Below are 27,881 nucleotides of genomic sequence, written 5' to 3'. Positions count from 1 at the left end.
CCTTTCCTCTTTGCTTCCCCTCCTGTGGCTTAACTACACAGTACCACAGCACTCTTGAAGAGCAAAACACACCATCTCCGTAATGCCAGACTAACGCAGAAGAAAAATTTACCTTCTTCTGGTTATAATAACCTCAACCCAATGGCAACTGGTGAAGAATCCTATAATTGTTTTTTGTTTGTTTGTTTGGAGACAGAGTCTTACTCTGTTGCTCAGGCTGGAGTGCAGTGGTGCAATCTCGGCTCATTGCAACATCCGCCTCCCAGGTTCAAGCAGTTCTCCTGCCTTAGCCTCCAAAGTAGCTGGGATTACAGGCATGTGCCAACACGCCTGGCTAATTTTTGTATTTTTAGTTAGGGTTTTGCCATTTTGGCCAGGCTGGTCTCGTACTCCTGACCTCAAGTGATCCGCCTGCCTCAGCCTTCCAAAGTGCTGGGATTACAGGCGTGAGCCACTGAGCCTGGCCTCTATAATTGTTTTTATAATGATAATGCCTTGACACAACTGTAAGTTGACTTCAAGACATTCCACTTCTTCCAATCCTGGTTCCTTCTTTAATGTGGATAAGACTCAGACTCTCAGAGGAGGTAGGTTTTGAGCTTGCTATCTGTTCCTAGTAAGAGAGAGTAAAAGTTTCTCTTTCCACTCTTTTACATTCTAACTAGGCAACTAGAGCATATACTTTTACATTTCACACATCTGCCAAAATTTATTCTAATTCTTGCCTCTGGAGCTGGTTATAGTTCTGGAGTTGTTCATAATCACAGATGGTAGTAGAAATAACAAGAGTCTCTTACCTCAGCTGAGTAGATTCCTAATAGGCCTGGTATAAAACATTTTGCTCAGCAAAACTTCATAATAGTGCTATATACAGAAAGCTGCTGTTCGAGGGAGAGGTCATAGTCCTTACTCTGGCCATAGTGCCATTTTGTTCCCACCCACCAGTCTCCTTTAACAAAGATGTCTTAAGGAAAGGATCCAAATTCAAAGAAGCTCTCTTGAACAAATAGGATAACTTGAACAACTAGATGACCTCTGAACTTCATTGTACCTGCCTACTTTTACTGTCACCCAAATGTATTCTCCCTCACCATGTACATATGACCCATAACAAGGTACAGGGGTTCAAAGGTGGATAATAAGAACAGCTAGGAATAATTGGTACACCCAAAATTGTTGTGAATGAGGTCTAGCAATACTGTTTCACTTGCTCTGTTTGTTAAGTCACAGCATGAGCAAATCTATCAAGAAAAAGAACACCAAGCTACTCTCATCTATTAGGGCCATTTGTAAATACTCCGATTTTATCCAGATGAAGAAATGTTCTACATGTCAGTATTTTTGTGTGTTTTTAGAATGAGTAGAAGCATCTTTCAGCTTTTAACTACATCAGTTAAAAGAACCTTAGATTTATCCCTAGAGACCCCTTGATTTAGGTTATCTCTAGATTTAGTATATCCTTGCTGAAAAAAGAAGCCATGCTTTACAGGTCAGATTTAAAGGAACTGTATTAACACTTATGCATTCTAACTATGCTATCATTGTCGATGTCACTCAGAATCAGCCGCAACACTGGCACATCAAAATGAAATACTGCAAACTAAAGAGGCCCATGACCCTCATGAGTATGAGAAATATAGCTAATTAAGAAGAAATTAAAAGAATAATATAGCTAATTAAGAAAAAAAGAAAAGAAAAACTACGCCTATTCCACAGAGCAGCCAAGGTGGGTTTGAAAAACCAGAAATCAGATAATGTGGTTTCTGATCATATTTAGAATAAATTCCAAATTTACAAAGCCTCACATCAGGCCTACTTGCTTCTCTGACTCCATTGCGAAGCACCTTTTCCTTCTTTTCTACTCATTAGGTTATAATGCCATAAAGCAGCACACACTTAGGAAGGCACGTTTTAGATGAGCCAAAAAGCAAGTCTGTGGCACATTATGACTAAACTAACCCACTTAATACTATCGGGGAAGAATTAGTAGATACCTTTAAAGACAGCTTGCCTCACACACAAATGCCTAACTATGTCATTCACAAATATTAACAAATATCCATTACAGAAAAAGCCAAGTATGTATCAGTGAGTTCGTTAGCATGTGGCCACCTGGGTCTGAAATAAATACAATACTATAGCTCAGCACCAGCACTATTTTACATATGTAATAATAACTGTCACATTGGAACCTCTTCTGAAATTATAAATGCATGTGTCCACTTTAATATGCAGTGCCTGTGAGGTTTATTCCAGAAAACCTCAAACTTACTTGGAAGTCTCTTACATTATTCACAATGGTGACTTAGCTACATGATTTCAGAAAGCAAATACTAAAAGTAAGTGTACCAAATACCACATGTAAGGTAACTGCCATTTACACTATCCCTTTCTGGGAAATTCTCAAAGCACATCCCTTTCTGAAAGGTTACTTTCATAGGGTCATGAAGAATCTTCAAGCTTGTTTACACAAACCCCCTCCTTTCCTTCCCTCCCCTCCTCATTCTTGCCATAGCGAATTAAACTGCTGATGAATCTCTGACCAGGAGGCAGCAAAAATAGAGCTGCTGATGTCCCATGAAGTGGCCTGGTATAAACAGTATGTCCCCCTCCCCAAATATCCTATATTAGGATATTAGGTTGTAATCAACAGACTCAGTAAAATCTTCATATGAGCTCTGAAGGTGAAACAAAGAAGAAGAAATAATCTAAGACAACCACAAGCAAGAGACATAGCAAAAGCCATGCAACAGTTTAAATCCTGAGTAAGCAGAAACCAGTCAGTCTTAGGAAAAGCAGAGTAGCTGAGGCTCCATTTTGACACAGCATTAGAAGAGGACCAGGTGTTGTTCGTGGAGGTGCTGTGGTAACCAACTTCCCTGAGCTGCATTTTATCCTATTCAACACATCCTAATTCTCCTAGAGGTCTTCTGAAATGGTTTCCTGTTCTTAATCTCCTCATGGAGTTTTTCCATAAATCTCTATTACATGAGCATATCTCTACTTCTTAGCACATGATGCTTTCTGATTTCTCTGCTAAAGCTCTTCTTTTCCTCACCTTCCCCAACGCAGTATGACACAACATCCCTCCAGTTATTCAAGCCAAATATCTAGCAGAGTTTTTTAAAAACTTATTATGGATATTTTCAAATATTAACAAAAGTAAAGAGAATGGCATCTATTACTCACCTTTTGAGAATGTCAGCCTTTCAACAATCATGTTTTATCTATTTCATACCACACGCCAGATCAAATAAGTTATTATTGATTTTTCACTTTCCTCTCATCCTTCATAACCAGCTCACTGGAAAGTCTTATCATTACCTCTGAAAATTATCCAGAATCCATCCATTTCTCATTTTCACTAATACCACCTTAATCAAAGCCACAATCATCTCTCAACTAAGCTACTGCAACAGCCTTGAAATTGGTCTCCCTGCTTCTACTTTTGCTCCCTACTTCAACTTATTCCAAAGAGCAGCCAAGGTGAGCTATCAAAGCCAGAAATCAGGTAAGTGTGGTTTTCCATTGCATTTAGAATAAACACCAAATTCACAAAGTTTGACATCTGGCCTGCTTTCTTCTCTGCCCCATCTTGTAACAGTCTCAGTCCTGCTACATCACACTGGCCTTCTTTATGTTCCTTCAAACTCTCAAGCCCATTCCTGCCTTGAGACTTTGCATGAGCTGGTGCCCTGGCCTAGGATTCTCTCCGTCAGATTTTCATGTTGTTGACTCCATGTTGCCTTTTAGATCTCAGCTGAACTGTCACATCCTCTGAAAAGACTTCCTTAACCACCCAATCTACAGCAGTCACTTGATAACTTGCTATCACATTACCATTTGAATTCTTTTTCATCCATCTTTCTTTTTTATGTCTTCCTCTCATAGAGTGTAAGCTCCTAGAAATAGGACTGTAAGAAGACCTATCTAATATTCATTCTTCTTTCTTAAAAAAAAAGTCCTGATTTTGTTCAGGTATCAACTCCCATGTTGCCATGGGCCTCAGGAGAAGCTGACCCTCTTATCCTCTAACTCCAAGGAATAATATGATTCAACAATGAATATCTTATATCCCTTGCCAGTGATTAGTTCAGAAATGAGCATGTGGCCCAATCCTGGCCAAGAAGATATAAGGAAAAGTTTGCTACAGACATCTAAGAAAGTAGTTCCCTAATTCCTGAGTCATGAAAAGTCTGAGTCTTTTTCTCCCTCTAACCATTAATGAAGAAACATGTCCACACTACATCTGTGAGTGAAACAGGCATTAGGATGAAGCCAACACTGCATATACAAAGTGGACAGAAGGAAAGAACTTGACATATTTGAATTGCCTGATCAACCAACCCAGGAGTCCATTCTATCTTTGGACTTCCTTCTATGTAAGCAAATAAATTTTCTTTGTATTTAAGCCAATTAAAGTTAGATTTTTTTATTACTCATATGTGAAAATATACTAACATATATAGGAACTTTATCTACCTTGCTCCTTGCTATACTCCCCGCACCTAGAAAAATGCCTAGAATATGGTAGGTACAGCAAATATTTGAGTGAATAGTAAAAGAATGTAAAAGAATAATTTATGAAAGATAAAGAATCCTAAAACAATTATTCTCCATTTAGCCCACTGCTATGGTTTGAATGTGCCCCCAAAAAGCATGTGTTGCAAGTTTAATCCCCAATGCAACAGTGTTGGGAAGTGGGGCCTAATGAGAGGTAATTAGGTCATGAGAGCAGAGTGAATAGATTAAGGCCATTAATAAGGGAGCGGGTTCATTATTCTGGGAGCGAACTGGTTATAAAAAGAGGAGTTTGGCCCATGTTTTCTTCCCTCCCACCCTCTCCACCACCCTCTGGTCCTATCACCTTTACCGTATTATGATGCAGCAAGAAGACTCTTGCCAGATACTGGCTGCTGATCCTGGACTTCCCAACGTCCAGAACTGTGAGCCAATTTCTGTTCATTATGAACTACCCAGTCTCAGGTATTTTGTTATAGCAACACAAAATGAACGAAGACACCCGCTTTAGCTACAATGTCATTAAGTTCCTTGAGAAGTAGTATCTAGTTAAGTACTATTAGGTAAGCACAAAAATGTTCTTGACATAGATTTTAAAATGTCAGCCTGACACTGAAATATGTCACCATCATTACAAAAGGAAAATGCCACTATCAAAAAACATGCATACATTTATAAAGACTTACAGGTTCTTGGGGTTCGGTTTCCTCCCATGCTCCCCAACCATCATCTTCCCAGTCTGTTGATTTACCTGTTTTTAAAAAGATGAACAATGCCTGCATGAAATATAGGGCTTTAAGTATCTTTAAAGCATTTTTTCTAAACATCATAGAACCAACCTCTGTATAATGCTGATGTTAAGAAAGAAAATAATGGTAAACTGTGTTATACCAGGATTTTGCTATATGTAATAACAACAATCAGAAAATATTTGACCTACTGAATTTCTAAATTTATGTATTAGTAAAATTGTGTGCAAGTAAAATTAAAATTGTGTGTGAGTTATCTGGATCTTAAGATATTGGACATCAAGTTAATCCACATTCAAATCAAACTGCAAAGATGACTTTTTAAAAATCTAAAAATGACAAATGTTTATTACTCAAAATATTAGACAAATATACACAGTGATGAAAAAACAACACACCTAAAATTTCACACAGATGCCTTAAAAAAGTAACTTGTTTTTTGACAAGACAAATCTTTAGTGAAAAAGAAAACTGAATTTTGAAACAAGACAAACCTACTATTCTGCACCCTTTTCTGATATTCTGTGATTTCTTATATGTTAGAACATCCTCTCAGAGGAAAATAAGATAGTCAACAACAATGCAACAAGGAATGCAAAAGCCCAAATAGGTTTGGACAGTATGTTCCCTTACAAGGCCCAGGTGACTGGTTTTTACATAATCAACTTTTAATTTATCAGAAGAGAAAAAACTATCATTTTTGAACAACTACTCTGAGACAAGCATGAGATACTTTATATGCATTAATAAAGTACAAATAAAACTTTAGGCCCCAGAATCACACTGCCTAAGTTTTATTTGAACTTTATCACCTCTAAAAATTTAATTTGAGGCAATACATATAAAGTTTGTTTTTTTGTTTGTTTTTTTGAGATGGAGTCTCACTCTGTTGCCCAGTCTGGAGTGCAGTGGCACGATCTTGGCTCACTGCAACCTCCACCTCCTGCGTTCAAGCCATTCTCCTGCCTCAGCCTCTGGAGTAGCTGGGACTATAGGTGCATGCCACCACACTCGGCTAATTTTTGTATTTTTTGTAGAGACAGGGTTTCACCATGTTGGCCAGGCTGGTCTCGAACTCCTGACCTCAAGTGATCTGCCCATCTTGGTCTCCCAAAGTGCTGGGATTACAGGCGTGGACCACCATGCCCGGCCTTGAGGTAATACATATAAAGTATTGAACGCTTGTTCAAATCCTGGATCTAGCACTTACTATCTCTGTGACATAGTGCAAATTACCCATCTAAACTTTAGTTTCTAATCATAAAGGCATGGAAGACAACAGTACCTATATCTAGGGGTTATTGTAGGGTTGTTGTAAGGACTTACACCAGATAGCATACTAAAGTCCTCAGTACCTGACACATACCAAGTTCTCAATGCTGGTCAAGGTTTAGCTAAATCAAATATTATATTTAAGTAATCAGCTTTAAAATTCTGGGAGGAAATCAATTTAAAAGATGGGACTGATTCTGATGGCTTACAGTAGGAAGGAAGCAAATAGATTCACTTATATACGAGGTTTTAAAAGTCGCTGGAATCAATTACATACAGATGATTAAAGAATTTGTTATAGTCTACTACTTAGAGTCATCGTTCAATTAGCTTTGTAGTAACAGTCTAATCTTCTGTACTTAAATGCCAAATAATTACTTCCTAATAGGCATATATTAAGTCCTAAAATGGCACTATCATTTGATTAACATTGCACAATTTATAGAAGAGTTTCATATACAAGTCAATTAAAAATTTAACAAATACTCTATTAAACACCATGTAGCAAATCCTGTAGTAGGAGCTGAGAAAAATACAAGCATACTCCTTGCCCTTGATCTATTGTAGAAGGCAGACAAACATGGAATCATAATATATAGTGAGTACAGTAATGGACCACTATGGGAACTTGGATGAGAGAGTAAGAGATGGGAAAAAAAAAATACAATGAATAGTCAACTTAAACTCAGTCCTTAAAAAGTAGCTAGAAAGGCTGGGGGGAAAAGTCAGCATGAATGAAAGAGGCAGAAAGATGCATTGTATATGACAACTAACATGTATTAAACATTTCTGTATACCTAAATGCTTTATAGACATTATTAGTTCACTTAAACTTCACAGGATCCTTTATTGTCCCCATTTTACAATGGGAAAACAGATTTCTTGGAGAGTTTAAATAGTTTGACCAAAATCACACAGGAGTAAGTGGCAGAGTAAAGCTTGAGTTCAGGTCTATCTGAGTTCTTTTTTTTTTTTTTTTTTTTTTTTTTTGAGAGCGAGTCTCGGCTCTGTTGCCCGGGCTGCGATGGGCAGCTGGCCCGGATCTCAGCTCAGCTGCAACGCTCCGCGCTCCCGGGTTTAAGCCATTCTCCTGCCTAGACTCCCGAGTAACTGGGACTACAGGCGCCCTGCGCACATCGGCCCGGGCTAGTTTTTTTGTATTTTTTGCAGTAGAGACCGGGGTTTCACCGTGTTAGCCAGGATGCTTCTAAGTATTAGACTATATGTACTCCTACTATGGCTCATGAAGGGTAAGATTAGGGGAAAGCGGTGTTTATAGTTAAGGCCAAAAGAAAGAAGGTTCTTATTTTAAAATAGAAACATTCCCTTGATATTGCGATTTACAGATTTTTTTTAAACTTGGAAAATTACAGTTTGTCTTTTGGCAATTAAATTCAATTAAGCCATCTCTTTATTTTGCTAATTTTTTCACTGTACCAAAAACAATTGTCTTATTGTGGTTTAAGGCAGCCAACAAGGCTATCCCATTTAAAGTTTCAGAATATGTATTGTCTCATATGAGAAAGCAAAGTATCTAAAAGAGCTTATTACTATAAATTTCATGATTCAATTTTTAAATTGCCATAAAAATAATGTATATATCAAATTACCACAATCTCGAAAAGACTCAGAATTTAGACTCTTCCGGAAGGCAGCAATCACTCATGCCTTCAACAAACCCAACATCTTTTATGTTTTGGGCACCGTGCTAAGTGCTGGAAATATAAAAGCAAACAAGCCTTCAAAGAGCTTAGTTTGTGCACATAACCTCTGCTGAATATGTATAAAATAAAACTATAAAAGGTGTGTTATTTCTCCTCCATATTGGTATAAAAAGCACCTGACTCAATTCACAAATGACTCATATAAGAAAATAGAAGACAGCAGTTATTTGGATTTCCTACCCCTGCAGAGATCCAATATCTCCCTATGCCACAATTCAGAACCTCCAAGAAAAGAAAGACCTTGAGAAATACTTTATATAAGATATTTAGGTTTATGAAGGTTTACCCATTCTCAATGCCCCTGACTGGAAAGCTTCTTTCAACAAAAAGGAAGGAGAATTTAATTGGGCATCTTCTATTATCATAGGAATGCATTTTTCCCAACCAAGTCAAGGTAAAGGAAGGTGAAACAGCACTATTATTCAGGTAAGTTAAAGATATTTTTTGTAGGTTGCTCTAGAAGACTAAGTCTATTTATAATACTATGAGAGAATGCATTCCAAATTATAGTCAACTTAAAAAATGGGAAACGTTTTGCCAGTGAGGCAATACCCTTGTGGCTATTTCTTTTTATTTTTTATTTATTTATCTATTTTGAGGCGGAGTCTCACTATGTCACCAGGCTGGAGTGCAGTGGTGCCATCTCGGTTCACTGCAACCTCCAACTCCCTGGTTCAAGCGATTCTCCTGCCTCAGCCTCCTAGTGGTGATTACAGACATGTGCCACCACACCCAGCAATTTTTGTATTTGTAGTAGAGACGGGGGTTTCACCATGTTGGCCAGGATGGTCTCGATCTCCTGACCTTGTAATCCACCTGCTTTGGCCTCCCAAAGTGCTGGGATTACAGGCGTGAGCCACCGTGCTCGGCCCCTTGTGGCTATTTCTACTCAGTGACAGTGATTTAATTTTTGTAGCCTCCTATGTCCTATTGAAAATCATTTGAGACTGTTTTGCAAGGAGCTAGTTGACAGCTATTTTCAACTATTAAAAAGTGTTATAATCCCAGCACTTTACCAAAGTTACTTCTTATGCCTTCAGGTTATGCAAGTAGGCCAAGCACATTCTTTAGAAAAAAAAAAAAAGGTATATATTGAGAAAATAGCTGATGAATGTCTAATAAAATTGCCACTCATGTAAAAAATTCTGTTCAGGCACAGTACTTCCTTTTGGTAACCTTTCTAAGGAGGATGGTATTCTTTAATCAATATCATTAGTATTCTTTAATCGATCATTGGTCAAGAATGTAGGTAGCCAAAGCAATGGTCAACATAAATTTGAGAACTATGCACTGTTTTAGGTTAATATGGAATATTACTGTAAGGCCTTGAGGTTCATAAACTCTATGTCATCATGAAGAAATAAGACTGATTTGCCTTATTATCAATTACTTCCAAAAAAGGCTAAAAATGGCTCACCATGATTGTCTCTTAGAAGAATAAATAGATCAATATCTTTTGTAGGACAGAGTAATTTGAAAGCCCTAAGCTCTGATATAACTTAAAAAGGCAAATCAGTTTAACAAAATGTACCATGGAATTAAGGACACCAGGACAGCCAGCTTCTTTAGGACAGTCTAGATCCAGTGTAAAGATTCCAAACATTCCACCAATCACCAAATCCCATAGCCAGAGCTATGTGGCCCTCATTTCTGTGAAAGGCTAGACTACAAATTATACGGCAACAATTTTTCAATTGTTACTTTCCCTGTTTATTAAATAAGTAGCAACCACCCAATCTCCAAAAAGCAATTCTTGAAACGACACTGTTATCAACTGCCTATGTCTTTCATTTTACTGTAGTCCAATCCAACAAAATTGGTCAGAAAATTAAGAAAATAGCATTCACATTAATTGTCTTCATAAAACCAGCATTATAGTCTCTCTCGCAGATCCCTCTTGATAGGTAGGCCTTAAAACCTTTACAATGAAGAAATTAAAATAATGACTTAGGGGGTGACTAAAGTTTTAGAGATGGCCCTACTCTCAGAGATTCTGTTTCAGAAGGTCTGCAATGGATCCAGAAATCTCTATTTTAACAACTTTCCCCACCCTGAAAATTTGAGGCAGATGGTGCATGCATGGATCACCTCAAGGATAAACCTAAGTGCTGGTCTAATTCGATCCTAAATATTTTTTTCCTTTGCCTGTCATCACTCTTCTATTCTTTCACTCCAGTTGGACTGTTCATTCACTGGTATGCAATCTTGAACAGCACTGTCTAATAGAAATACATCACAAGCTACCTATGTAATTTTAAATTAACTAATAGCCATATTAAAAGTAAAAAAAAAAAAAAAAAAACAGGTGAAATTAACCTTAATAATATAGTTGATCATAATACAACCAGAATATTGTTTCAATGCATAATCAATATAAAATTATTGGTGAGATATTTTACATTCATTTTTCATATACACTCTTCAAAATCTGATGAGTGTTTTTTTAGTTTAGTTTAGTTTTGAAAAGGGGTCTCTCTGTCACCCAGACTGGAGTGCAGTGGTGCAATTACAGCTCACTGCAGCCTCGATCTCCTAGGTTCAAGTGATCCTCCCATCTTGGCCTCCCAAGTAGCTGGGACTACAGGTGTGTGTCACCAAGCCTGGCTAATTTTTTTTCTTTTTTTTTGTAGAGATTTTGCCCAGACTGGTGATGTGTGTTTTACATGTAGAGCACATCTCAGTTTTTCCTAGTCACATTCCAAGTGCTCAAAACTACATGTAGCTAGTGGCTACAATATCAGACAGCTCAAGTCTAGAACACCAATTAAATCTCAGGTTTAATTGAGTTGTCAGGTTGCACTGGATTGGTTGCCCAGTTTTACCTTCTAGAGAGTTACATGACCTTGGGCAATTTAATTTCTTAGTGCGCTGGCTTCCTCTTTAGCAAAAATGGAGTTAAAAACTGCACTTTACAGTGCTTGGCACATAGACACCCTTAATAGCTGTTATAATTACCACTGTCCATACAACATTCTCTCTTATTCTTTGCCTTTGCCTACCCTACACCCATCAACTAAATGCTTCCCATGTGACTCTACCTCTCCAAATCCAACTTCTCCAAACTAAGGTTAATCCTTTATGAAGTTTTCTTACATCCACCAATGAATGATCTTTCCCTCTTGTGAAACTACAGCATTTGACTGTGTTTCTTATTCAGAACTTAATTATATACTGTTTTGAGTCATTTGCTGCATTGTTAGTTAACAGGTACTTATCTGATTTAACATAAATGTACACCCTGTCTACACAACTATTAGGCTTTTAGAGGGCAGAGAACGTGTATCCTGTGTATGTGCACGCACATACACATACATAAAAGTATCATAAGTACTTAGTAAATATTTGCTAAATGAATAGTAATTGAAAATGACATTCTTACTCCAATACTTTCCCATATACCCCCATAAAAGCAGCTGTATTTAAATTAATATTTTATAATATAACAAACAAATCAGCGGTTGTTTCTAAATCTTTTGCATTTCAAAAGAGACACAACAAATACAAAAGATTATGTTTTATAAACTTTACATATAAAGATTTTATATTCAGGATCGAAATCATCTTTTTCAAACTTTTTTTTGTGGGGCTTGGGGGAGGGACAAGGTCTAGCTCTATTACCCAGGGTGGAGTGCAATGATGTGATCCTGGCCCACTGCAGGCTCAATCTCCCAGGCGCAAGCAGTCCTCTTATCTCAGCCTCCCAAGTAGCTGGGACTACAGGCATGCGCCACCATGTCCAGCAAATTTTTGTATTTTTTGCAGAGACGGGGTTTCACCACGTTGCTGAGGTTGGTCTTGAACTTGTAAGCTCAAGCGAGCTCCTGTCTCTGCCTCCCAAAGTGCTGGGATTACAGACATGAGCCACTGCACCTGGCCTTCAAATAACTTTTGTATGTAACATTATCATATTAGTAATTTTCTTCTATTGCATTCCATTTTAATTAGTGAGAAAAAAATAATTAAAAAGTACCATTTCTTAGCTTTAGTTTTGATCACGAAATAATAGGAATAGTATAGTATTTTGTTTGAATTCAAGTCTAAGAGGCAGAATTTGATTAAATCTGAAGATCTTCTAAAATCTAGTTCAGAGTAGATGGCTTGCTATGCATTAAATGATTTTTATATTTCACACACACACACGTGCACACATAATGTATTTTTCAACATTTCAGAACAAAATGTGTATCATTACTAACAAAACATCCTACATCAGTAATGGAAAACCAATTTGCTCAATTACATGGGACTTTCAACAACCTGATTTCATGGTAAGGCTAGAAGAAATAATTACAAAAGCCATCGAGTTCCCAAATAAACACCATACCATTTTGAAGATTAAAAAAAAAGAACACCACATCATTCTTGGGTATGTAGTCTATTATGCAAATATTCTTTTTGCCAACAGTGAATAAACCAGGTTACACTAAAAACAGTTCAAGAATAGCAAATACTGCTTTCTGGAGAAATCTAAAAATAGATGATGAGAATGCTTCTCAGGTCTTGTTACTTTCATGCTACAATTCACATCCATAGGAGACATTTAGGAGATGTTGCTCCTAAAGTGGCCATGTTACAATTGTATTATATCAGGACAGCGTTCCAGCAATAAGAAAAATATTTCAGATTCATGTTTTTAACTGAGCTTTCTCAGCTCATTTGTTGTACAATCTACTGATAAAATAGCATTTCTGGGAATATAAGATATTTCTACTTTGTTTTAAATCTTTAATCTTTTTTTTCTCAATCCTTTCTTAAGGGGTGAACTTCCTTTAAAATTTATTCTGTTTACATTCTTGTCCATTTTTTTTCCTTAAAATTCACAGAAAATCAAAGATTGCAATAAAGATTTCATTTAGGTCTTTCAAGAAATTTGTCATCTTAAAATATTTTGTTTGTCCACCTCAGTTGCTGAAATTTTCTTTCACTCTGGTTTATACCACATCTTGAATCATACCCTCTCTCTAAATAAGATTAATAAGCTGATCTCCAACCAACTTATATGATATGAAGAGAAATAAAGAGGAGCAAGATAAAGTTATAAATAATAGTAACAAAAAAGCAACTGCATCCTCATTGATTAGTAACCTGACTTTTCAATCTTTAACTTTTTTTTTATACCTATCACTGAACAGGACTACTTGAACTATTAATATCTAGAATAATCGGTAACATAACCATAAACTCCTGTTCTTACCCTCACCAAGTTAAATGTTTCAACTGAATAAATAAAACCAATGACTTCAAAATGTAAAATGTAACCACAATTCCCTTCTGAAGAGAATTTTTTCCTTGAAGAGATTAGATTATACTAGTATGAAAAACCTGTTATGTCTCTCATTTGATAAATGAAACTTTCATACAGAAAACATATTTTAATTAATCATCAAAAAAATTACAGATGTCTTGTTTAGGGGTATTTCCAATCAATGAATTATTCTAACAACAGAAGTTTAAATAAGAAATTCAACTTCTGCTTTCCACAGCTCTATTTAATTCCCAAAATACATTATCCTAATTTGCTTCTGAACAGTCTGTCCTCATAAAGTGAGTGTATGCTTTTTTATTTAACAAGAACCTGAAGCTAGAAAGGAAATTGAATTCTACAAGTGGGCAATTAATTTGACAGTATTTGCTTTTTCCAATATGAGTATGTCAAGTTCAAATACTAAATGAGAAACTGAAACCATTAAATGTTAGGAAAAGGAAAATTTAATTTAGTTTCTGTGGTCTAATAAAAGATCTTAGCACAGAAGTAAATTCATTTCCGTTCTTCTGAGATGAGAAAAAACAGAGATAATGTACTTGCTTCTATAAAAAGTAGAACCTCTACAACCTGTGACTTGTAAATAATTCAGGGGATCCAGCGAATTTTACTTGGCTCTAATTGGCCAAGGCAAGAAAAGCATCACCCAGCAGTATAAAGCTAAAAGAAAAAAGAAAAGTCTAAAGAATAGAGAATCTGCCTCTTATATTCCTATACATCAGAATTATTAATTTTTTCCATTTCTAGGGAAATGGAAAATAGGAAAATAAATTACATATTAGCATGAAATTTCGTGTTAGCAAGAAATATTAATTTGAAAATAAATTTCATATTAGTCACTTAGTCACTTACTAAAGGGTTAAATTACATACAGTAAAAATGTACATGTCTATTACAATTTTGTTTTTTTAACAACTTCATATTTATATATATATATATTTTTTATATCCAAAGCAACAGAAAAGATAAGCATGTCTAAAAGGCGAAGAAGTGTGCAACATTATGAAATGTAGGTAAAGGTGTGTAAAAATTGCTAACTAAAGCTAACTTCTCCATGTCCTAGAGAAACCAATTCTATATTTTCTTCCTTAACCTATTCTACTATTCAACTACTGTCCCTGAAAAATCTCCTTATATTTAAATTAAATCCTTCCTAAACCAGCCTAATTTTGCTATTACTGTTTTTCTTCAAAGTACACACAGGAAAGTCTGATACTAATTTTAACAATATCACATGATAACATGGAATATTTTGGTTCCATAGTAAAGAAAAAAATGTAGATAACATATTTAGCATTGTTTTATTTCACAGTTAGCATTCCTAAAACAAGGACAAACATCCAACTCAGACACAATCCAACACACAATAGACATTTGTTCATTATTAAGTTCCTACTACAAATCATTTGTGTACCAGTGCTGGGGACATAACAAATACATTACCATTCCCTGGCCTAAAGTGGTTTATAATTTAGTGCAGAATATAGAGACATCAACAGACAAATGCAACACAAGGCTGATATTACCAAAAAACCCAGAAACTAGGGAAAAAAGTAGCCACATACTCTGAAATGAAGGTATTCCATGCAATTAATATAGATAATAAACCATTATTCTTTCACAGCTCCATATTATACCACTGTGTCAATGTAGCATAATTTAATCAACCTTCTACTATCAGGTATTGTTTTCAACTTTTTTGCAGTTATAAACACTTCCTTGTAACATGAAACTGTATACTGATTTTTTGACTTTATAAACTGTTTCCAACCTTGCTAAATAACTTTATGAACCATTATTTTTTAAATGACTAAAGAAAAACTGACTTCAAATATAAGGTAATCATCTATTTTCCAAACAGAAGATCCAAAATACAAAGTTTTGGGCAATCTGAATACTACACATTGTAAATGCAGGCACTTAGATGACATAATCAAATGCCTACATGTGACATTTAATTATGTCACATATAACATTAATTTACAGATAAAACTGTTCAAAATCCCAGTGACAGAAAATACACTGACTTAGAACTCTTGCTTTTATTCATTTTCATTTTTCAGGAAACAAAACCCTTCCACATGCACCTTCAACATCAGCCTTTTATTAAAAAAAAAAAACGGCGCGGTGGTTCACTCCTTTAATTCCAGCACTTTGGGAGGCCGAGGTGGGCGGATCACAAGGTCAGGAGATCGAGGCCATCTTGGCTACCACGGTGAAACCCCGTCTCTATTAAAAATACAAAAAATTAGCCGGGCGTGGTTGTGGGCACCTGTACTCCCAGTTACTCAGGAGGTGGAGGCAGGAGAATGGCGTGAACCTGGGAGGCGAAGCTTGCAATGAGCCGAGATCCCGCCACTGCATTTCAGGCTGGGCGACAGAGCAAGACTCCGTCTCAAAAAAAAAAAAAGAAAAAAGGAAAAAAAGACATAATAATGAACACATGTATTTACTACACGCAAAGCATTGCTCTAAGCACAACAGCTTTTCCCCTGAGGTATGTACTACTGTTACTTCCATTTCAAAGATGAAGTTTCTGAGGCAAATGGAGATTACATAACTCGCTCAAGGTCACACAACTGACAAGTGGCAGAACCGGGATTCAGACCCACACAGGCTAGCTCAGAGGTCATTTCCATCTACTTTTTGAGTCAACTAACAGTTTTCCAGAGTACATCATCTTCAGTGCCATCTGTTATTTGAGATAGTCTTTTGAATCTGGTATGATGCTGTCATTGGTCGTTTTAAGCCCACTCACACTTTCTACCAGCATAACACGTCAAAAAGCAATACAACGAGGGGCTGCTATGGAGATCAAAGCTATAGAGCTATACAGAAAATACCTTTGTCCCCTAGAGAAAATAGTTTTTTCTTATGGCCAAAGTCTATTTACAAAAATTAATTAGGTTACTGCCCAGAAAGCGAACTTTGACACAACATCCAAAAAGCAGAAAACACAGGCACAGAAGGGACTACCTTAAAGTAATAAAAGCCATATATGACAAACCCATAGCCAACATCATATTGAATGGAAAAAGTTGAAAGCATTTCCCCTGAGAACTAGAACAAGGAAACTTTTACCACTTCTATTCAACATAGTACTGGAAGTCCTCACCAGACCCATCAGACAAGAGAAAGAAATAAAGGCCATCCAAGTTGGAAAAGAGGAAGTAAAAGTGTTGCTGTTCACTGATGATATGATTGTATAAAAAATCCTAAAGATTCATCCAAAAGGCTCCTAGATCTGATAAGTGAATTCAGTAAAGTCTACAGTTACCAAATCAATTTACATAAATCAGTAGCACTGCTATACACCAACAGTGACCAAGCTGAGAACCAAATTAGCAACTCAATCACTTTTACAACAGCTGCAAAAAAATAAAACACCTAAGAATATACTTAACCAAGGAGGCAGAAGATCTCTACAAGGAAAACTACAAAACGCTGCTGAAAGAAATCACAGATGACACAAACAAATGGAAACACATCCCATGCTCATGGATGGGAAGAATCAATATTGTGAAAATGACCATACTGCCCAAAGCAATCTACAGATTCAATGCAATTGCCATCAAAATACCATCATCATTTTTTCACAAAACTAGAAAAAAAATTCTAAAATTCATATGGAACAAAAAAAGAGCCCGCATAGCCAAAGCAAGACTAAGCAAAAAGAACAAATCTGGAGGTATCACATTATAGGACTTCAAATTATACTACAGGGCTATAGTTACCAAAACAGCATGGTACTGATATAAAAATAGGCACTTAGACCACTGGAACAGAATAGAGAACCCAGAAGTAAAGCCAAATATTTACTGCCAACTGATCTTTGGCAAAGCAGAATGACAATGGATCCCCATATCTCATAAAAAATCAACTCAAGATAGATCAAAGACTTAAATCTAAAACCTGAAATCATAAAACTCCTGGAAGATAACATTGGAAAAACTCTTCTGGATATTGGCTTAGGCAAAGAATTCCTAAGACCCCAAAAGCAAGTGCAACAAAAACAAAAATAAATAAATTGGACCTATTTAAACTAAAAAGCTTCTGTACAGCAAAAGAAAGAATCAGCAGAGTAAACAGAAAACCCACAGAGTGGGAGAAAATATTCGAAAACCATGCATCTGACAAAGGACTAGCATCCAGAATCTACAAGGAACCCAAACAAATCAGCAAGAAAAAAAAAAAAAAACTCATTAAAAAGTGGGCAAAGAACATGAATAGACATATCTTCAAAGAAGATATACAAATAGCTAACACACACATAAAAATTGCTCAACATCACTAATAATGAGGAAAATGCAAATTAAAACCACAAAGAAATACCACCTCACTACTGCAAGAATGACCATAATTAAAAAGTCAAAAAACAATAGGTGTTGGCATGGATGTACTGAAAAAGGGACACTCTTACACTGCTGGTAGGAATGTAAATTAGTACAACCTCTATGGAAAACAGTATGAAAAGAGTCCTCAAAGAACTAAAAGTAGATCTACCATGTGATCCAGCAGTCCCACTACTGGGTATCTCCCAAAGGAAAAGAAGTCATCATATGAAAAAGACATATGCACACGCATGTTTATAGCAGCACAATTCACAACTACAAAGATATGGAACCAACCTAAGTGTCCATCAAAAAGACATAGAGAGTGATATAATGAACTTTGAGGACTCGAGGAGGGGAGGTTGGGAGGGAGGTGAGGGATAAAAGATTACATGTTGGGTACAGTGTACACTGCTCAGGTGATGAGTGCACTAAAAATCTCAGAATTCACCACTAAAGAACTCCTCCGTGTAACAAAAAAATCACCTGTATCCCCAAACTGTTGAAATTTTAAGAAGCAGAAAACATACAGACTATATTCTCCAATAACAATACAGCAAAACAGCAATCAGCAATAAAAAGGTAACTAAATGAAAAAATTTTAAAAAGAACCATTTGGAAATTTTAGTATTACTTTTCTACAGATCTTAGACAAATAAAAAATGAATAAAGATGAAAATAGAAATTAATTAGAAACTTTCAAAATTAGACTTGATAAAGAGAACTAAACGTAAACAAAACCAAAAAAGCAATAAATTTTAAATAAAATTTTATGAGATCCAGGTCATAACCATAAATTTAATAAAGTAACTAGACACTTAGACATATATTAAAGTGTAAGATTTATATGAGAAGCAAAAAACTTTGCTAAAAGATGCAAAAACATGAATAAAACTATCTAGACAAATACTGTATGATCTCACGTATAAGTAGAATCTAAAAAAGTCAAACTAATAGAAGCAGAGAGTAGAAATAAGATGTCAGTCAAAGGGTAAAAGTTTTCAGTTACAAGATGAAGTTATGAGGACCTAATGTACAGCATGGTAAATATGGCTGATAATACTGTACTGTGTACTTGAAATTAGATAAGGGAGTAGACCTGAAGTGCTCTCCCAACCAAAAGAAAAAAAAATTAACTATGTAAGGTGATTGTAACCATCATTTCGTAATGTATATCAAATCATCATGTTGCACATCTTAAATATGTACCACTTTTATTTGTCAGTTACACCTCAGTAAAGCTAGGGGTAGGGGTAGGGGTTTGGGAAATAGACCTAGAGTTCGGGAAAATGTCAATCCTTCCCAAATTAATATATAAACTTAAAACAATTCTCATTAAAAGCCCAGTATAAATTTGGTTTTGTTTTGTTTTGGAACTTAAATTAATTCTAAAGCTCAATGGGAAGAAAAATGTATAAGAATAACCCTAAGACTTTTTTTGAAAGAAAAGTAGTGATATGGCTTGTGTCCCCACCCAAATCTCATCTTGAATTGTAGTTCCCATAATCCCCACATGCCATGGGAGAGACCCAGTGGGAGGTAATTGAATCACGGGGGTTACCTCCATGCTGTTCTCATCATAGTGAGTTCTCATGAGATCTGATGGTTTTGTAAGGGGCTTCCCCCAACTTTGCTCTCACTCATTCTCCTTCCTGACGCCATGTGAAGAAGCATGTTTGCTTCCCCTTCTGCCATGACTGTAATTTCCTGAGGCCTCCCCAGCCATGCTGAACTGAGTCAATAAAACTTCTTTCCTTTATAAATTATCCAGTCTCAGGTATGTCCTGATGGCAGCATGAGATCAAACTAATACAGTAAATTGGTACTGGAAGTGGGTGCTGCCATAAGGATACCTGAAAATGTGGAAGCAACTTTGGAACTGGTTAACAGGCAAAGGTTAGAACAGTTTAGAGGGCTCAGAAGAAAACAGGAAAATGTGGGAAAGTTTGGAACTTTCTAGAGACTTGGGTGGCTCAGAAGACAGGAAGATGTGGGAAAGTTTGGAACTCCCTAGAGACTTGTTGAATGGCTTTTACCAAAATGGTGACAGTGATATGGACAATGAAGCCCAAGCTGAGGGGTTCTCAGAAGGAGACGACAAACTTCTTGGGAACCGGAGAAAAGGTCACTCTTGTTATACTTTAGCAAGAAGAATGGCAGCATTTTGCCCCTGCCCTAGAGGTCAGTGGAATTCTGAACTTGAGAAAGACATTTTGGAATGGGAACTTATGTTTAAAAGGGAAGCAGAGCATAAAAGTTTGAAAAATTTGCAGCCTGACAATACAATAGAAAAGAAAAACCCATGTCCTGAGGAGAAATTCAAGCAGGCTGCAGAAATTTGCATAAGTAATGAGGATCCAAATGTTAATCACCAAGACAATGGAGAAAATATCACCAGGGCATGTCAGAGATCTTCATGGTAGCCTCTCCCATCACAGGCCCAGAGGCCTAGGAGGAAATAATGGTTTTGTGGGCTCAGGGCCTTGCTGTTTTGTGCAGTCTTGGGACTTGATGCTCTGTGTCCCAGCCATGGCTAAAAGGGGCCAACATATAGCTCAGGCCATTGCTTCAGAGGGTGCAAACCCCAAGTCTCGGTGGCTTACATGTGATGTTGGGCCTGTGGGTGCATAGAAATCAAGAACTGAGGTTAAGGAACCTCTGCCTAGATTTCTGAGGATGTATGGAGATGCCTGGATGTTCAAGCAGAAGTTTGCGGCAGGGGCAGAATGCTTATGGAGAACCTCTGCTAGGGCAGTGTGGAAGGGAAATGTGGGGTGCGAGCCCCCACAAAGAGTCCCCACTAGGGTACTGTGGAGCTGTGAGAAGAGGGTCATCGTTCTCCAGACCCCAGAATAGTACATCCACCGACAGCTTGCACCATGAGCCTGGAAAAGCCACAGACACTCAACACCAGCCATGAAGGAAGCTTGGAGGAAGGTTGTACCCTGCAAAGCCATAGGGGCGGAGCTGCTCAAGGCTGTGGGAGCCCACCTCTTGCATCAGTATGACCTGGATGTGAGACATGGAGTCAAAGGAGATCATTTTGGAACTTTAAGATTTAATGACTGCCCCATTGAATTTTGGACTTACATGGGGCCTGTAGCCCCTTTGTTGTGGTCAATTTCTCCCATTTGTAAAAGGTGTATTTACCCCTTGCCTGTATCACATTGTACATAGCAAGTAACTAACTTGATTTGATTCTACAGGCTCATAGGTGGATGGGACTTGCCTTGTCTGAGATAATACTTTGGACTTGAACATTTGAGTTAATGCTAAAATAAGTTAAGACTTTGGGGGACTGTTAGAAGGACATGATTGTATTTTGAAATGTGAGGACATGAGATTTGGGAGGAGACAGGTAAAATGATTTGGTTTGTCCATGTCCCCACCCAAATCTCATCTTGAATTGTAGTTCCCACAATCCCCATGTGTTGTGGGAGGAACCTGGTAGGAGGTAACTGAATCACAGGGGTGGCTACCTTCATGCTGTTCTCATGATAGTGAGTTCTCACAAGAACTGATGGTTTTATAAGGGGCTCTCCCCCAACTTTGCTCTCACTCATTCTCCTTCTTGCCACTATGTGAAGTAGAATGTGTTTGCTTCGCCTTCCTCCATGACTGTGTTTCCTGAGGCCTCCCCAGCCATGCCGAACTGTGAGTCAATTAAACCTCTTTCCTTTATAAACTACCAGTCTCAGGTTATATCCTTATAGCAGTGTGAGAATGGAGTAATACAAGGACTTTGGCAGAAACTGTCTCTACTACGCATTAAAATGGACAGGAATTGACAAATAAATCAGTGAAACAGAAGAGAAGCCAAAAAAGGAGGCAAGTATTTCTGATTAGTTAACAGGATAAAAATAGCATCTGGAATTAGTAGGAAGTTGATGAATTAGTTAATTGTGTTAAAACAATTGCATATATATTTGCAATAAAATAAGGATACGGTTCCACCTCAGATTTCACACTTAAACACACATGCACACAAATGTGATATTTAGATTAAAGATATTTAGATTTAGAATAAAATCTAGTAGAATGTTTTATAAGGTTCAGATTGGAAAGATCTTTCAAAGGAGAATATGAAACAGAAGCTAAAAAGGCAAAGGTTAAGAGATATGATTATATAAATATTTGCAAAATATACACAGGATATGATAAACTTTCGTAAAACAATAGAAAAAGTTTAAAGATACAATTAAAAAGTCAGCAAAAGCTGTGAACAGTTAATTTACAAAGCAAGTTCTACTTGACTGATACACATTGAAAATGCTCAACTTTTCTCAGTTTTAAGAAGTATGAATTAAAGCCATGATATACTATTTTTCATTTATTAGAAGATCAAAAGTCAAAGACACTGATCATATTATGATAACAAGTGTATGTGTAGATAGGCACTGATTATCATAGATAGGACTGAACCGGAAAACCAATTTTTAGAGTAATTTGGCAATTGTGACCCACATGTATAAGGATGCTTAGTGGAGCACTGTTCTTACAGCAAAAATATCAGAAATAACCTTAAAAATGTTCACTGATCAGGCAATTATTAAATAGAGCCTAGTGGAGTCTTCAGTGGAACATTATGTAACCATTAAAAACATGCTATAGGCTGGGCGTGGTGGCTCATGCCTGTAATTCCAGCACTTTGGGAGGTCGAGGCGGGCGGATCACGAGGTCAGGAGATCCAGACCATCATGACTTTAACACAGTGAAACCCCGCCTGTACTAAAAATACAAAAAATTAGCTGGGCATGGTGGCGGGCGCCTGTAGTCCCAGCTACTCGGGAGGCTGAGGCAGAAGAATGGTGTGAAACTAGGAGGCGGAGCTTGCAGTGAGCTGAGATCACGCCACTGCACTCCAGCCTGGGCGACAGGGCAAGACTCCATCTCAAAAAAAAAAAAAAAAAACATGCTATAGACCGGGTACGGCGGCTCATGCCTATAATCCCAGCATGGAAAGCTGAGGTGGTGGGATTGCTTGAGCCCACAAGTTTGAGACCAGCCTAGGTAACATAGTGAGACCCCCATCTCTACAAAGAAACAGAAAAAATAGCTGGGCATGGTGGCACATGTCTGTAGTCCCAGTTACTGGGGAGGCTGAGGCAGCAGCAGGATCAGTTGAGCCCAGATGGTGGAGGCAGCAGTGAGCCATGATGGCACAGCCTGGGTGATACGCTGAGACCCTCTCTCAAAAGAAAAAAAAAAAGAGAGAGAAAATGAAAACAGAAACCATGCTAGAGCTATATATACCTGAAAACTATAAATGACTCGGAATGATATAGCTATTATATATTACATAATTAAATTCCAAAGGTTGCAGATATGCATTTTATGAAAATGATCACAATCTAAAATTACAAATAAATAAAATTCCCAATTAGCTTGTGTGTATGTGTTGATTGAGCACAGAAAGTCTGAAAGAAGTCTCAGACCCAAAATGCCCGATTAGAAGCAGCTGTGTTCTAGAGCGCTTATGGAGAGGAATGAAAAAGGGCAAGTGAATTCAGAACTTTCAACTGAGATACCCAGGTTCTTGCATTGGGACTGACTGGACAAACAGCTTGACCCAAGGAGAACGAAGAAAAGCATGAGGGAGTGGAGGGGGTGAAGGCCCACCCGGAAGTGGCAGGGAGCCAAAGAAACCGTCACCTCCAGCCAAGAGAAGCAGTGAGTAATTGTGCTACCCCGCCTGGAAAACCACACTTCTCCCATGGATCTTTGCATGGATCTTTCCACGGATCAGGAGATCCCCTCATGAGGCCACGCCACCAGGGCCTTGGGTCTGATACACAGAGCTGTGTAGAGCCTCGGCAGAGCAGCCACTCAGGCACACACAGAGAACCATGAGTTTTACATACCACAGCTGGGATCCCTGGCAAGGTGGGAAATCTGTCTGTATATATTCCTAGGAAGGGGGCTGATTCCATGGAGCCAAGCAGCATCGTTTTGTAGGCCCTGCTTCCACGGCACCTCACAAGTTAAGACCCACTAGCTTGGAATCCCAGCCAGCCAATGGTGGCAGATTAGAATACACCTGAGATGGGTCCAAGTTCCCAGAGGCAGAAGGGAGGCTACCATCTGTGGTTCAGTAGACTCAGGCACTCCAGCCTGCTGGCTGTGGAGAATAGACAGTTTATGAGGACGGGTCCCCAACAATGCAGAACAGCTGCCTGGTCAGACTGTGACCAGACTGCCTCTTTGGGTGGGACCCGGATCTCATTCCTCCTCACTGGGTGGGACCTCCCAACAGGGGTCTCCAGCCACCTCCTACAGGTACATGCAGGCCAGCAACAGGTCAGTACTCCACCAGAATGCAGCTTCCAGAGGAAGGAGCTGGCTGCCATCTTTGCTGTTTTGTGGCCTTCACTGGTGATACCTCCAGTACAGCAGAAACTGAGGCAGCTGGGGTCTGGAGCAGATTCCCAGTAAACCGCAGCAGCCCTATGGTGGAGTGGCCAGACTGTTAAAAGAAAAACAAACAGAAAACAACAACAACAACATGAATGAAAACGACCCCACAAAAACCTCATTCAGAGGTCAGCAACCTCAAAGACTGAAGATAGATAACTCACAAAGATGAGAAAGAATCAATACAAAAGCACTGAAAACTCAAAAAGTCAGAGCTCCTCTTCTCCAGATGACTGCAACATCCCTCCAGCACGGGCACAGAACCGGGTTGAGGCTGAGATGGCCGAATTGACAGAAGTCAGCTTCAGAAGGTGGATAATAACAAACTTTGCTGAGCTAAAGGAGCATGTTGTAACCCAATGCAAAGAAGCTAAGAATCATGATCAAACAATACAGGAGCTGATAGCCAGAACAGCCAATTTAGAGAGGAAGATAACTGACCTGATGGAGCTGAAAAATACAACATGAGAACATCACAATGCAATCATAAGTATCGACAGCAGAACAGACCAAGCGGAGGAAAGAATCTCAGAGCTTGAAGACTATCTTTCTGAAATAAGACAGTCAGACAAGAATAGAGGGAAAGAAAATGAAAAGGAATGAACAAAACCTCTGGAAAATATGGGATCTCGTAAAGAGACCAAATCTACGACTGATTGGGGTACCTGAAAGAGATGGAGAGGATAGAACCAAGTTGGAAAACATAGTTCAGGATATCATCCAGGAGAACTTCCCCAATCTAGCAAGACAGGCCAACATTCAAACTCCGGAAATGCAAAGAGCCTCAGTAAGATACTCCACAAGAAGATCAACCCCAAGACACATAATCATCAGATTCTCCAAGGTCAAAATGAAAGAAAAAATGTTAAGGACAGCCAGAGAGAAAGGCCAGGTCATCTACAAAGGGAAGCCCATTAGACTAACAGCAAATCTCTCAACTGGGGGCCAATGTTCAACATTCTTAAAGAAAAGAATTTCCAGGCCAGAATTTCATATCTGGCTAAGCTTCATAAGTGAAGGAGAAATAAGATCCTTTTCAGATATGCAAATGCTGAAGAAATTCATCACCACCAGGCCTGCCTTGCAAGAGCTCCTGAAGGAAGCACTAAATATGAAAATAAGAAGCCATTACTGACCACTACAAAAACACACTGAAGTACACAGACTAGTAACACTATGAAGCAACCACATAAACCAGTCTGCAAAATAAGCAGCTAGCATCGTGATGACAGGATCAAATTCACACATAACAATACTAACCTTAAATGTAAATGGACTAAATGCCCCCAATTAAAAGATATAGAATAGCAAACTGGATAAAGAGCCAAAACCTTCAAGAGACCCACCTCACATGCAAAGACACATAGACTCAAAAAAAAAAAGGATGGAGGAAAATTTACCAAGCAAATGGAAAACAGAAAAAAAGCAGGGGTTGCAATCCTAGTTTTTGACAAAACAGACTTTATGCCAACAAAGATAAAAAAAGACAAAGAAGGGTATTACATAATGGTAAAGGGTTCAATTCAACAAGAAGACTTAACTATCTTAAATATATATGCACCCAATACAGGAGCATTGAGATTCACAAAGCAAGTGCTTAGAGACCTACAAAGAAACTTAGACTCCCACACAATAATAGTGGGAGACTTTAACACCAATTGACAACATTAGATCATGGAGACAGAAAATTAACAAAGATATTCAGGACCTGAACTCAGCTCTAAAACAAGTGGACCTGATAGATACCTACAGAAATCTCCACCCAAATTCAACAGAATATACATTCTTCTCACCACCACATGATACTTACTCTAAAACTGAGCACATAATTGTAAGTAAAACACTCCTCAGCAAATGCAAAAGAACTGAAATAACAGTCTCTCAGACCACAGAACAATCAAATTAGAATTCAAGATTAAGAAATTCACATAAAAGGCTGGGCGTGGTGGCTCATGCCCATAATCCCAACATTTTGGGAAGCCGAGGTGGGCGGATCACGAGGTCAGGAGATCAAGACCATCCTGCCTAACATGGTGAAATCCTGTCTCTACTAAAAATACAAAAAATTAGCCAGGCGTGGTGGCACGTGCCTGTAGTCCCAGCTACTTGGGAGGCTGGGGCAGGAGAATTGCTTGAACCCGGGAGGTGGAGGTTGCAGTGAGCCAAGATTGCAGCACTACACTCCAGCCTGGGTGAAAGAGCAAGAGTCCATCTAAAAAAAAAAAAAAGAAAAAAGAAAAGAGAAAGAAAGAAAGAAATTCACTCAAAACCACACAACCAGATGGAAATTGAGCAACCTACTCCTGAATGACTTTTAGGTAAACAATGAAATTAAGGCAGAAACCAAAAAGATATTTGAATCTAATGAGAACAAAGAGACAACGTACCAGAATCTCTGAGATGCAGCTAAAGAGTGTTAAGAGGGAAACTTATATAGCACTAAATGCTCAAAAAGCTAGAAGAATATTAAGTTAACAACCTAACATCTCAACTAAAAAGAACTAGAGAACCAAAAATACATAAACCCTAAAGCTTGCAGAAGACAAGAAATAACCAAGATCAGAGCTGAACTGAAGGAGATAGAGGCACAAAAAGCCATTCAAAAAAAAATCAATGCGTTCAGGAGCTGGTTTTTTGAAAAAATTAATAAAACAGATAGAACTCTAGCTAGACTAATAAAGAAGAAAAGAAAGAAGAATCAAATAAACACAATATGAAATAAGGGGAATATCACCACCGACCCCATAGAAATACAAACAACCATCAGAGAATACTATAAACACCTCTGTGTTTATAAACACAGAGAAATAAGTTAGAAAATCTAGAAAAAATGGATAAATTCCTAGACACATACATCCTCCCAAGACTCAACCAGGAAGAAATTGAATCTCTGAACAGACCAATAATGAGTTCTGAAATTGTAATAAATACCCTACCAACCAAAAAAAAAAAAAAAAAAAAAAAAAAAAAGCCCAGGACAAGATGGATTCACAGTGGAATTCTTCCAGAGGTACAAAGAAGAGCTGGTACCATTTCTACTGAAACTATTCCAAAAAACTGAAAAGGAGAGACTCCTCCCTCATTCTGTGAGACTAGCATTATCCTGATACCAAAACCTGGTCGAGATACAGCAAAAAAAGAAAACTTCAGGCCAATGTTTCTGATGAACATCAATGCAAAAATCCTCAATAAAATACTGGCAAATAGAATCCAGCATCACATCAAAATGCTTATCTACCATAATCAAAGTGGTTTCATCCCCAGGATGCAAGGTTGGTTCAACATATTCAAATCAATAAATGTGATTCATCACATAAACAGGGCCAGGCGCGGTGGCTCAAGCCTGAAATCCCAGCACTTTGGGAGGCCGAGATGGGCGGATCACGAGGTCAGGAGATCGAGACCATCCTGGCTAACACGGTGAAATCCCGTCTCTACTAAAAAAATACAAAAAACTAGCCAGGTGAGGTGGTGGGCACCTGTAGTCCCAGCTACTCGGGAGGCTGAGGCAGGAGAATGGTGTAAACCCGGGAGGCGGAGCTTGCAGTGAGCTGAGATCCGGCCACTGCACTCCAGCCTGGGAGACAGAGCGAGACTCTGTCTCAAAAAA

General features: G+C 38.0%; 1 protein-coding gene across 1 annotated transcript in view; it reads right to left on the bottom strand.

Moving 5' to 3' along the window:
- RAB3GAP2 (RAB3 GTPase activating non-catalytic protein subunit 2) overlaps positions 1-27,881 on the bottom strand; it is a 119,781-nt gene that overhangs the window by 77,673 nt on the left and 14,227 nt on the right. The window contains exon 2 of the mRNA XM_017870008.1: positions 5,208-5,272. Within this exon, the coding sequence (XP_017725497.1) occupies positions 5,208-5,272 (65 nt within the window). The remainder of the gene's footprint in view (positions 1-5,207; positions 5,273-27,881) is intronic.

Source organism: Rhinopithecus bieti, unplaced genomic scaffold (genome assembly GCF_001698545.2).
Source record: "Rhinopithecus bieti isolate Rb0 unplaced genomic scaffold, ASM169854v2 scaffold_1673, whole genome shotgun sequence".
NCBI lineage: Eukaryota > Metazoa > Chordata > Mammalia > Primates > Cercopithecidae > Rhinopithecus > Rhinopithecus bieti.
Note: the sequence above shows the minus strand (reverse complement) of the source record. Positions and strands in the feature narration are given on the sequence as shown.